At 49.1% G+C, this 12816-nt stretch overlaps 1 protein-coding gene across 2 annotated transcripts; it reads right to left on the bottom strand.

Moving 5' to 3' along the window:
* Positions 1-119: 119 nt before the first annotated feature.
* LOC309347633 (zinc finger protein 629-like) lies at positions 120-5035 on the bottom strand. 2 transcript variants are annotated; one of them, XM_081872334.1, is made up of 4 exons: positions 4880-5035; positions 4321-4431; positions 1968-2066; positions 120-1490 (listed from the first exon to the last, which is right to left on the bottom strand). In XM_081872334.1, the coding sequence occupies exons 2-4, from the start codon at positions 4403-4405 to the stop codon at positions 925-927; spliced, it is 750 nt and encodes a 249-aa protein (XP_081728460.1). In that variant the 5' UTR covers positions 4406-4431; positions 4880-5035; the 3' UTR covers positions 120-924. The 2 variants fall into 2 exon arrangements, with proteins under 2 accessions (XP_081728460.1, XP_081728461.1); XM_081872335.1 differs by lacking the exon at positions 4321-4431 and having other exon boundaries at positions 4880-5028.
* Between the last annotated feature and the right edge of the window lie 7781 nt (positions 5036-12816).

Raw genomic sequence — 12816 nt, forward strand, 5'->3', positions numbered from 1 at the left:
ACCTGGAGGGTCAAAGAGTTCCCCTGCAACTGAAATAGCCCCTCATCCATCTCTGCAGCCAAATCCAGTGCCATCGGGCTTCCCCCATTCACGAAGAGAGAGATGGGCACAGTGAGAAGTCACACATACAGAATCACTTTTATTAAACTGACTCTCCCAGCTACTGCGAAGAGAGGTTGTTAATATTCATGACTGATGCTGAATGGATGCCGTCTCTAGAAGCCGCTCTCTTTGAAAAGCCAAACACACGCACACACACGCACACACAGAGACAGACGGAACACAGCTTCGGTTCAGCATGGACCACCCAGGTGCCAAAGATGGTGACAAGCGAGAGGATGGGCACCTAAATTGGGGAGGGGACTGTCTACACAGTAAGAGGGTGGGCAGCAGGGATGCAGGACCCTTGTGCACAGGACATGCCGTTCTAACCCAGCCCCTTCCTCCTCCCTCAACCTTGAGATAGGCCTGGAATAAAATCTCTCCTGGTTCAATTCTTTAAAAATGAGCAACACGCCCAATACTGCTTAGTGCTTCCATTGCAAAAAGCCCATTGACATGGGCTCCCTTTGGGGAATAATTAGCTAGGACCTACAGGCGCCAGACCAGTAGATAGCTCCTCTCTCTGGGGGCAGGGAGAAGGCAACAGCTCCCTTCCCTGCAGGTGGGCAGGGGGCTCCTGCATTTGCTACACTTAGTCTGAGGAGGCAGGGCATGCAGGAGGGATTGCTCCGAAGCAACCGCGTACCCTACCAACTCTCCTCCCCTCCTGCTAAATTCATTTTAGAAAAATAGAATGAAACTAAAAGAGGACCTCAAAAAATAAAAAAAAATGAAGGAGGCTTCACTTCTCTCCCAGAGTCCTGGCAGGCGCCACTGATTAGATTAGGGAGTGGGATTGGGGAGGGGCAGAAAAGATGTGCTCTACAACTCTCCTCGGGCATGGAGCATGTAGTGCTCGTGAAGTTCTGACACCAAGCCAAACTCCCCCGGGCACTCGGTGCAGTGGTACGGTCCGTCGGCCCCATCTGTGTCCTGGTCCCCATTGGCCTCCCTCTGGGTGGGGGAGGGGGGGAGCTTGTTATGGGGAGCAGGCGGGGGGCTCCAGCACCAGCCGTGCTCGCAGCGATGGCCCTCCAGGGTGGCCGGGGAGGCAAAGCCCAGGCCGCACTCGGCACATATGTAGTGAAAAACTCGGCCCCGGCCAGAGGTGGGGGCTGCTCGCCCTTCCTGGTTGTTGGGGTTACTGGGCAGGATCAGAGGCGGTGGCTGTTTGGAGGAAGAGGAGCCGCTGTGTGGCCGCTTGCGCCCCTCGTGGTAGCTGCGGTGCACCTTCAGGGCGCGCGAAGTGCCGAAGCCACGGCCGCATTCGGGGCATTCATGCCACTCAGGGCTGGGAGCCAGCGAAGAGCCCAGCTGATCCTCCCCAGCCTCTCCGCCATCGTCCACTGGCTCCCCAACTGTCGCCTGCGGCTCTTTGCTCCGGGGGCCTAATAAAAGAGGCAGAGGAAGAGGGGAAATGCAGTGAGGTACAAACAACAACACCTCCAGGTTTTGGAGTTACAGCAAGTTCTTCCCATTTGCCTAATATTTATTTTATTTTATTTTTTGCATATCAGCTTCTGTCATTCAAAGCGAGTGGGGGAAGTCAAATCCTGGGGCTCAAAGCCAGCCTGAAAGCCACACCCTGTAATCCAGAGATTCTGCTAACTCCTCTAAAATGTGCAAGGATGGCAAGGGCTACAGTTAGCGGTACTGGAAATGCACTCCTGAAATGCTCAGAGGTGCTTTCTTCATGACTAGCATGAGGCTGCTGAGCTGAATCCCTGGCACTGCAAATGGGTGGCTAAATCCAGACTCAATTTGAGCCTCAGCTCCAACACAAGATCCCCCTTTAACAGTCTAGTTCAGCCATTTTGCTACAGGGAAAGCTTGCTTTGTGATATGACGTTTTCATGTCCTTGTACCTGGAAGGCTTTGGGCTGATGGGGTAGGGGGGCTGCTGTCTCCGGAAGATACGGATGTAGCTTCAGATTCATCCTCTTCCTCGTGCATGGTGGAGACACCTAGAAGAATCACAGTCCATAACTGGCAGCTCTAGGCTAGTTCATCAGAGGAGGAGGCTTGAATACAGATGCATTCAAAAGTAAGGACTCATCCCAAATATCCCAATCCATTAATGATTTTCTATCTCCACCTTCTCTCCCTTTCCACACACATAGCTCCACATCCCTCATGAACTAACTACTCTTTTGAAACCTCAAGTATGTTTCATGCACCTATTTATATAGATATAATGCACCTTTATCCTCCAAAGGTCTCATTTAAAATGTTGTATCTTCAAAATATATTCTTAAAAATGCAGCTCCTTTGTGTAACACATTACCCACCTTTACAATGAAGTAGGATATTGACCAAAATAAGTAGTCAAGATATTCAACACCCCTTGAATCTACTCAGGCTACACCCATGTCTATTTTGCAGGTGGCAAACTGAGGCCGAGACCATTTTGTGAGCTGAGATTTTAAGGCAGGACAAAAGACACTTCCAAGGCCATGTTCTCAATCTTAGGGACTAGAAATTTGTTCCTCTTCTTCTTTTTAAAAATGGAAAGAATAAAGCCAAGACTGAGAACACTAAAATCTGTATCTAGTTCGCATTGTCACACTTTCCATGTGCTTGTGCAGGACTAAGAAAGACACACAACCTTGCCTGAACCCTCATTCCACTGAAAGGCTAGCCATCATAAATGAAAGCCCATCAAAAGGTCTCACAAGAGTTTTCCACTCCTGAATGATGCTCAGGCTTGCACAAGTTTCTGGGAGAAAAATGTATATTCTGCAACTGCCTTTTTTACATGTTCTAGGTGTCTGAACTGGGTCCCCGAGATAGGATGGATGAGCAGACAGTGTGGTTCAACTGCTGTGTTTAGACTGGGGGGGGGGGGGAGAGAGAGAGAGAGAGAGACCCAAATTCAAAACCCTCGTCATCTATGAAGCTTCATTCACTTACACCTTCCTTTGCATGTTTTTTGTTGGGTTATTGGATATATTACTTTTTTTAAGCCCACCCTAAGCTCCATGGTAATATAATATGCCTAAATAATGAATCAAAATGATGATTTTGGTCAAAGAGAGCTCACAATGAACCAAGCAGATCATACATCTGAATGCTATAGAGGCTGGCCACAAATTGAGCACTGCCATGAACACATGGCACCATTGCCAGCCATGCAGAAGAGATCACCATAAAGACAAGTATCTCCTCCTCAGTGCCTACTCCTGCTCCACAAATGTCACCTTTCAATTGAGAACTGGGATTTCAAAGCCAAGAGGTCTATAGACTGAGAGAATATAATGTACAGAGAGCCCGTCTAGCCCAATATCCTGTTCTCACAATGGCCTACCACATGGCTATGGGAAACCAGGGAGAAGGATCCAAGCACAAGAGCACTCTCCCCTTCCAAGGTTTCTTGCAAGTGGGATGGATACCACCTCTGACAGCCTTATACTCTGCCCCTTCTCCATGAACCCACTTGGTAGAAGGCTTTTCTTTCCCCCGCAGCCCCCCCATGCCCTGTAGTCTGCTAAGAAGCTACTATTCTGCACTTCCCATGCTGCCTGCAAAAGAAGGCACCTCCTCTGCTCTACAGCCAGAATGGAGACACAAACCACTCCAGTAGACTACTAACAAAATACTAGTAGCTTCAATGGGCTTATTTAAACAGCTGTGCTACTCAGCTCTCGGGAGCCAATCCAAGAATAGCCCACCAACAACAGGTGGGGTGTGGGTGGGTGTGGATCATACCTACTATGAAAACAAACCAATACTTAGTACTCAGCAGTACCATGGTTAGAGAGTGGGACAAATGTTCTCCTAAAAGTTCTGCAGCTGCCTGCGCCCTTTCTTGTAGGATACCACCCCCTAGTGCCCCGCTGAAACAACTGCAGCCAGTGGGAAAGTTAACGGTAACACTATGCAGCCTAGCTCTACAGGATGCTAACATCCAGCCCTCTCATGCGAACGGAGACTTACTACTCTCAGGGCCTCCCTTGGATGTAAATCAATTGTTACTCTGCTTAGGTGGGCCTGCAGATCTGCAAGTTGGCAGGAAAAGGGCACCTGGAAGAATTTTATTATGCTCCCAGTCCCCCTAGCGCAGTGGGGTCTGGCTCCTACGTACAAACCAAGGCTCCCTCTACCTGACCACACAGGCCTACTGGCAGGAGGGAGGGGAACTCAAGCACCCCCATACCCTACCCTCCCACCCCCTCAAATCAAATGGGAGTTCTCCCTTGCAGCTCACTACACTTTGCTCACCGGTCGAAGTCCCCTCCTCCTCCTTCTCCTCAAAGCCAGTGTCCTCTGAGCTCCCAGCTTCCACATGCTTGGGTACTTCAGACATCACCCCTTAATGCCAGCAGCCCAAACCTGGAAGAGGAGCAGAACTAGTTATAAATGTCTGGCAAGGGCTCCCCGGCTCGCAACATGGATGGAGGCAGTGGGGACCTGGGGGATTTGAAGGGTAGGGGAGAGACCCCAGAGAGCACAGGAGGAGGAGGGAAAGAGTGGGGGGCTCAGGGGGAGACCTCATCCCACAATGCACTGGGGCTGACACTGTATGGACCACTCCCATAATGCTCTGGGAGAGCAGAGGTCAGCCCCGCGCCCCAGGTATGGAACAGAGCTGAGTTCAGTCCCCATAATGCTCTGGGGCTCCATGGACCACAAGAGGAGCCCACAATCCCATGCTGCACTGCGACTGGAGGGGTGGGGGGGTATTAAGAACCATAGGGGGAGGGCAGGCAAACAAATAAAAAAATCTGCCCCTTTCCCATAATGCACCGGGCGCGCGCACACACGCACACCCAACACTCACCGGTTCCTCCGGATTTGGGGAGGGGCAGCCCGGTCCCCTCTAGCCACAGGACCCTCGCTGCGCAAGCGCAGACAGGGAGAGCAGGCGGGGCCTGCCCGCTCAGCGCTCGTCCCCTCTTGCGCGTGCGCCGTTAGGGCCTCGACGGCGAAGGCGAAGTTATTTGCGACTCTGCTCTGCGCATGGGCGGGTGACGGAGAAGGTGGTCGGCGGCCGGCGCGCCGCGCATGCCCGTCTGGCAGGTCGCAGCCTCGGGCGGCTTTCCGAGTCGTGTTGCCGCGCTTGCGCAAGAAAGGCAGCTGCCGCGCCGTGGGGAGGCCTTGCGCATGCGCGTAGGAATTAACCCATTCGATGCGGGGAAGGTGAAAGGGAGAAATAAGTAAATAAATGTGGATTTTGCAGCGCAGCCCTGAACGTGCTCTCTCGGATGCAAAGCCCCATTAAATTCAATGGCCCACGCGCAATGTAGGATTACTTACATGGGACTAAGTGAACTTTCCTGCTAGTCTTGGCGCAGCCTTACCCAACCCTCCAGATGTGCAGTAAGGCTCCAAGCACCTGGACTTTGGAACTCCCTGCCCATTGATAACAGGCAGACTCCTCTACTGCACGCTTCTCGGCGCCTGCCGAAAATATTCTTATTTAATAAAGTGTGCCTGGATGCTTAGAAAAATTGCACGAGTTTTCATTCGTTTTGGTCTAATTTTATTGTGGTTTTAAACCTTCTGTACGGTTTTTAAATTATGGCTGCAATTTTTGTGTGCGTGATGATTTTATTGGTTTATCTTTTTTGCAAACCGCCCCATGAGGTTTTATCTGCAATCTACAATCCCATCATCCGTGAGCTTTGGCCAACCGCCTGCTGGGGCTGATGGGAGTTGTAGTCCAACAACACCTGGAGGGTGCGACAGCCAGGGCTACTTTAGCCTTTTGCAACCGCGAGGAATACCAGTGAGGTCACAGGCCTCCAAGGTTGTTCGCTCTATTCATCACTACCGCCATCACCTTGGATAATAGAGGTCGCCTGCCTTCCCTCATTTGTTAAGGATACTTTCCTTTCAACATTGCTTTCCTCCCCTTAACATCTGGAGGGGGCCGCAGGTTTTCCCCATCCCTGATCCCAACCATCCAGCGTTCTCTCCGCCCGGCTGACAACGGAATGGCACGGAGGTGTTGACCACATTGGGCAAAAGATCCCTGCATTGCAAGCTCCTCTTGAAACGACCATGCTGTAAGTTCTAGACTCCCTCCATGCAGACTGAAAGTCAAAATACGTGAATAAATCATATTTCTTAAAACTACGACACCTCCGCTGCATCTTCAGTTCTCCGAAGGAGCACAGACCCCTGGAACCACCTGGGATTTTTGCTACCACTCGGCAGAGAGTGCGGGTGGCGCCCAGCTTTTTTAACGGTATGAAACTTGGGAGTCCTCGAGGCTGCATCTAGCAACAATTTGAAGGATGAGAAACCTGCAGCCTTCCAGGTGTTATTAGACCTACAACTCCCATCAGCCCCAACTAACATTGACAACAGCCAGGGACGATGGAGTTCATAGAATCATAGAGTTGGAAGAGACCACAAGGGCCATCGAGTCCAACCCCCTGCCAAGCAGGAAACACCATCAGAGCACTCCTGACATATGGTTGTCAAGCCTCTGCTTAAAGACCTCCAAAGACGGAGACTCCACCACACTCTTTGGCAGCAAATTCCACTGTCGAACAGCTCTTACTGTCAGGAAGTTCTTCCTAATGTTTAGGTGGAATCTTCTTTCTTGTAGTTTGGAACCATTGCTCCGTGTCCACTTCTCTGGAGCAGCAGAAAACAACCTTTCTCCCTCCTCTATGTGACATCCTTTTATATATTTGAACATGGCTATCATATCACCCCTTAACCTCCTCTTCTCCAGGCTGAACATGCCCAGCTCCCTTAGCCGTTCCTCATAAGGCATCGTTTCCAGGCCTTTGACCATTTTGGTTGCCCTCCTCTGGACACGTTCCAGTTTGTCAGTGTCCTTCTTGAACTGTGGTGCCCAGAACTGGACACAGTACTCCAGGTGAGGTCTGACCAGAGCAGAATACAGTGGCACTATTACTTCCCTTGATCTAGATGCTATACTCCTATTGATGCAGCCCAGAATTGCATTGGCTTTTTTAGCTGCTGCGTCACACTGTTGGCTCATGTCAAGTTTGTGGTCAACCAAGACTCCTAGATCCTTTTCACATGTACTGCTCTCAAGCCAGGTGTCACCCATCTTGTATTTGTGCCTCTCATTTTTTTTGCCCAAGTGCAATACTTTACATTTCTCCCTGTTAAAATTCATCTTGTTTGTTTTGGCCCAGTTCTCTAATCTGTCAAGGTCGTTTTGAGTTGTAGTTGCAACGTCTGCATGAGAGGGAGGAAAGCAATGTAGAAAAGAAAGGGGGTGGAAGGCGGGGCCTGTCATTCTCAGCCCCCCAGAATTGCTGTGAAGGCACCTCAATTATTCAAAGTAATTGCCCCTGGTGGTTGTGGTGTCCATATGGGCAGAGGGAAATGGGAGTTGGAGATCAACAGAAAGCCACAGGTCGCCTCCATCACCTGTTTATTGCTCTCCCAGTCGGGTATATTTGTCAAAAGCGCAGGAGGACGAGCCCCTCTCTGGTCCCTTTTGCTAGAGGTTTGCAATGGGGGTGCTTAGTGAGACGCTCTCCTGCCTGGGTTTTGCGGGCAAAAATCGAGATAGCAAGGGGCTCATGGTGGGTTAGAAAACAGGCAGGCAGCAGCCACGAGAGGGAGCTCGTGTATTAAGACAGCTGAATGAGAAATCCAGCCTTGGGTGGGGGGAGCGCGGCTGCATGGCGCTGCTTTTACGCTTCAAGGGAGGCAGCGCGCACCACTGGTAAGCGCGTTGGGGCTTGCAGTAGGCAGGTGCGTGGCCTGGGGCGGGGGTTGTGTCTTAAATGGGACTTTAATTATTATGGATCGACTCTGAGGCGAGCTTATGCCACCCACTGTCCCGACGACATTTATTGAAATATTCATTCAGGGAGACTATATATTATAATAGGACATCGTTTTCCAGTGCATTTTTCTCATGGCACTCCTTATCGCAAAAAAAAAAAAAGTCTGATCTGTTGGAGGGAAGCGACTTTGCTTCTTAGGAGCACTAAATCCACTGTAGTTCTTCACCTGGAGTTTGCCGGTATGTGACTGAATCCAGCCCGTGAAATAGCAGCAAAATACTTCCTAAAGTAAACAGACGCAATTTCCCGCTGCCCCTTTAAAATAACGGGGAAGTGTGGAGAGAGCGCGGTTAGAATGAGGGTGATGTCATCTTCCTGGGGGGGTCACGTGGGGCTGCTGATTGCTACTGAATGAAGTCAGATTTATTTTTATTTTATCCCCCCCCCCCGCCCCAGCGGAGGCATGGAATGCAATCCACCTATGGGAGCTTTCCGCTTGGGCTGCTGCGTCTCTCTCGTGTTGCAGATATTTTAAAACGGTCAGGGCTCATGCAACGTCTCACTGGAGCGAGTCCTCTGGGCGGAGGGAAGGTTTTGCAGGACTGCGCAGAGTTCCAGCCAGCTGCTAGATGGTGGGGAAGGTGATCCAGTGATGGACCGGGAGGAGCTAGATCAGGCACAGGGAGCCTCTCCCACCAGCTGCAAGGCCAATGCTGGTCTGCGGTGATGGTACCAGCAGTTCCAACATCATTTAGGGTCACAGAGTCTGAACTAGATCTTGTTCCCTGCCCTGGGAGGGCAGCACCTACATGCTCTGACATGTCGAGCGATGCTTTCTCTCCCTCCCCCCCATTACGTTTTATTAAGTTTTAACATTTTTAACATATACAATCGAAAGAGAATTTCGTCTTTTCTCTTATTTTTAGCAACTTCCCATCCCTATTTTCCATGGAGTTGTGCTCTCTCCCCTGCTGCCTTGGTTAGCGCAAATACAAAAACAACAAAATGACATTTACTGTATTGTTTATACCCCACCCATCTGGCTAGGTATAAATCCACATTTACACCATACATTTAAAGCATTCTTCTACCACTTTAACAATCCTGACTTCCCCCAAAAGAATCCTGGGAGATGCAGTTTGTGAAGGGTGTTGAGCAGGCTTCCTCAAACTCAGCCCTCCAGATGTTTTTGGCCTACAACTCCCATGATCCCTAGCTAGCAGGACCAGTGATCAGGGGTGATGGGAACTGTAGTCTCAAAACATCTGGAGGGCCAAGTTTGAGGAAGTCTGGTGCTGAGCTTACAGACCTACAGTTCCAAGTATCCTTAAATTACAATGCCCAGGATTCTCTCCATGACTCTTAAAGCGGTATAAGAGTCCTTTAAATGTACGCTGTGGGTGCCTAATTGATATGTCTGACATTTATTACAACAGATGGCGGGGAGAGGGCAGGAGGCCGCGATATAGCTGGTTGCTTCTTAGAGACAGCAGCATTTTTGCAATGAGCAAAATTTTTGCAGTGCAATCCCCGTGAAATTTGGCTCTTCCTCCTCGTCACAGATAAACTCGGGCCTGAAAATAATTCCTTTTTAGAGGAGGAAGGCATGTTGCATCTTGAATTTGCCTTTTCCACTTTCCAAGTAATCGGTGGTCTTCAGTACATCAGCAGCTCAGTAGGCAGTTGAAGCACGTGGTTAGGGCACCCAGAAAGCAAAGGCATGTACACAATAGGTTGCGGTGGTTTTTTATATAAAAAAAGAACTTGACGTTTGATTATTTTTTTAAGCATCAAAGTAGACATCCGGAAAGAAGTTATATTAATTTCAGCATACCTTTAAGTTTTGCATCATTTCAAAAAATAAAGTTATTTTACAATTTAGATTTGTTTTTATTTTGAATTGCATATGGGGTGCGGGGTGACCGGCACCACACACACACCCCTGCTGCGTCATCTCCTCCATGTGAACTCTCGTTTCTCACTGGCACCCATCTGCCATTGACACGAGCCCATCCATCTTCCAGGGATCCGTTTGAGTTTTTGTGTTTTTTTAATGAAAGAAGATGAAGAAAAAGCCGAAGTAAATGATTTATATAAGAGCTGTGAAGCGCTTTGAAGGGTTGAACCGCGCGACACAAAAGCAAAGCATTCTTCAGAAGCGCAATCCTTTCCGCCAGGGACAGGAAAAGGGACGCCTTAAAATTGGCTACCCAGTGACGCGCGCGGGCCCAGAGTTACGACTTGCCCCAGCCCAGCCAGGAGAGCTTTGCGTCTCCGTGCCAAAGGAACAGCCAGCGGCGCGTGCAAAAGGCTCCCCGACGCGCGCCTTGCGCGCTCATACCTGCACCGCGTCTCCAGCCGCCTCCGCTGCTGCGCTTTCATCCTGTCTTGTCCGCGCTTGTCCCGCCCGGCCTCTCCAAGGAGCTCCTGCGCGCTTCCCCGGGCACTTTGCCTGCGAGCCGGCCGAAGCCCTTGATCTCTTAACAAGCCGAGTTCAGAGCTGACAGTGCCGGCCCCGAGCAGGCGCTTTGGTTCGCGCTGACCCAGGTCCGCCCGGGGAGTTTTCTCCAGCGTGTTTTTCACTTTTCGGTGTAAGGTTAAGATCCAAGCAGCTCCTCCTTTACCTAGTCCTAGGTCCTTCAAGGGCTGGGAGGAAGGAGGGGCACAGGCCCGGGGCTGAAATTTGCATACACTTCGCATGTGCTAATTTACTAGCTATCGGAGCGGTTTAACAATCAATTCGTCTTCCTAGGAAACTGTGGGTACTATAGCTCTGTGCGGGGATAAAGGGCCTCCTAACAATTCTCAGCTGCCCTATAATCAGAAAAGGGTATTGTTTTATAGCATAACATGAAAAGGAACCAGGAACGGGCTTTGTGATCCCATATGCACTATACCGACGAAGCAGTATTATATTACTATAAATAATCATAGCTGTTCCCCAATTAATCTTGGGAACTGTAGTTTGTTAAGGGCGTTGTTAGGAGACCAGTGTATTGCCATCACCCTTATAAATTCCAGAGTGGTTTGACAATCCCCTTGAGGGATAGCTCAGTAGAGCTTGAGACTCTTAATCTCAGGGTCCTGGCTTCGAGTCCCACATTGCGTGAAAGATTTCTTCATTGCAGGGTGCTGGACTTGTGGTCACTCCCAGCTCTATTATTCAGTCCCTCTTTCCAGGGAAGTCTGGGAATGGTAGTCTGTGAGGGGTGGGGAGTAGCCTAACTCTCAGCCCCCTTAAAAAACACACTATGGTTCCCAGGATTCTTGGGTGGGGGGAGCTGTGACAGTTTAAAGTGGTATGAAACTACAGTGGTACCTCGGGTTACATGCGCTTCAGGTTACAGATGCTTCAGGTTATAGACTCCGCTAACCCAAAAATAGTAGCTCAGGTTAAGAACTTTGCTTCAGGATGAGAACAGAAATCGTGCGGTGGCAGTGCAGCAGCAGCGGGAGGCCCCATTATCTAACATGGTATCTCAGGTTAAGAACAGTTTCAGGTTAAGAACGGACCAACGGAACGAATTAAGTATTTAACCTGAGGTACCACTGTACTTGAAACGTAAAGTGAAGATGGGGCCTTGTGGGGGTGTGACAAAACATCATTTGTTCTTAAGTCCACATCCCAGTTAAATGCACTCCAGTGGACATCATTGCCCAACCCCAACAATAATTCTCTCTTATAGGCCTTGTGGTGGAGACTGGAGAGGGATTAGGAGATCTGTCCTTGTCTACAGATTTTGTCCTAATAAAAAACAGCTACTTATCAGCAACAACAGAAATGCAATCACGGAAGATTCAACTAACTGGAGCCAGCCTTGCCCCCCCCCCCCCCCATATTGGGTAGTATGATTACAAGACCCAGCAACTAAAGCCATGACATCAAGGACTTGTCCAGCTGCTCATCTTCCTCTGTCACCTGCCAGCAATGCTCATGACAAAACATGTTGGTCTCTCTGTGCAAAAAAGGACAGGCAGGCACAAAAATGATACAAGGAATGTCTACATTTAGAAATCAGTGGGGGAGCACTTCAGTTTCCCAAGAGGACATTCCATAGCAGACTAGAACATTGCCCTTGTCTGCCGGAAGAATTTTAAAGGGAAACATTCCAGGGCAAAATAGCTGAATTAGAATGTAGCACAGAGTTTTATTCTATCTGTTTGGGCTTGAATAGAGGCAATGGCTTTGTATCCCATTAGAGATTAATTAACACGGCAAATCAAGAACAACCAAGCACTGCTGTTGTGAATGGACACTGTGTTTATTTTGCAAATATTTAAGGTTTAATTGAACTGCCACAGTTCACTCGGCATGGCCATTTGACCCCACTATTATTGCACACTCAGAAAATCATAGAATTGGAAGGGACCCAGAGGATCATCTAGATCAGCCCGCTGCAATGAGGGAATTCTGCCCACAGCCATCCCTGAGCAGGCTCAAACTACAGTACCAACCTTCTGGTTGGCAGCCAGACACACTGATTCATTGCGCCACAGATACAACAACAACAACAACTTTATTACTTATAGCCCAGTCTTTAAGGTGCCAGAAGACTCTTGGTTTTGTTGCTTTAAAAATACTTGCTTGTGAAACTACAGTGTGTAAGAATTGGGTCTCTGCATCGGCCAACGTAAGCAGCACCTAAGGCAGAATCAGTGCCAGACCCCAAATTCAAATCACTGCTGAGACAGAGGGCGCATCATGCGGGGCTATTGGCCTCAAGTTTTTTTTTCAACCTGTATCGTGGGGGAAATGGACTAGAATAGCAAGTGACTAATAAGTCTATCAGCACCTTCATTGTACAGCTTTTGATGTATCCTGAAGATACAGGTCTTTCTCATGGCCTTTGACGCTCAAGATTATACATTTTTAGGATCTGTTCTAGTTCTGACTGTCATTTAAAAACACTTCTTTTAATGCTGCATTTTATATTGCTGTAACCTGCCCTAGGACCTTCAGGTGAACAGCAGATAATAATAATAATAATAATAATAA

This window comes from Podarcis erhardii (genome assembly GCF_964252035.2).
Source record: "Podarcis erhardii genome assembly, chromosome: 7".
Classification (NCBI taxonomy): Eukaryota; Metazoa; Chordata; class Lepidosauria; order Squamata; family Lacertidae; genus Podarcis; species Podarcis erhardii.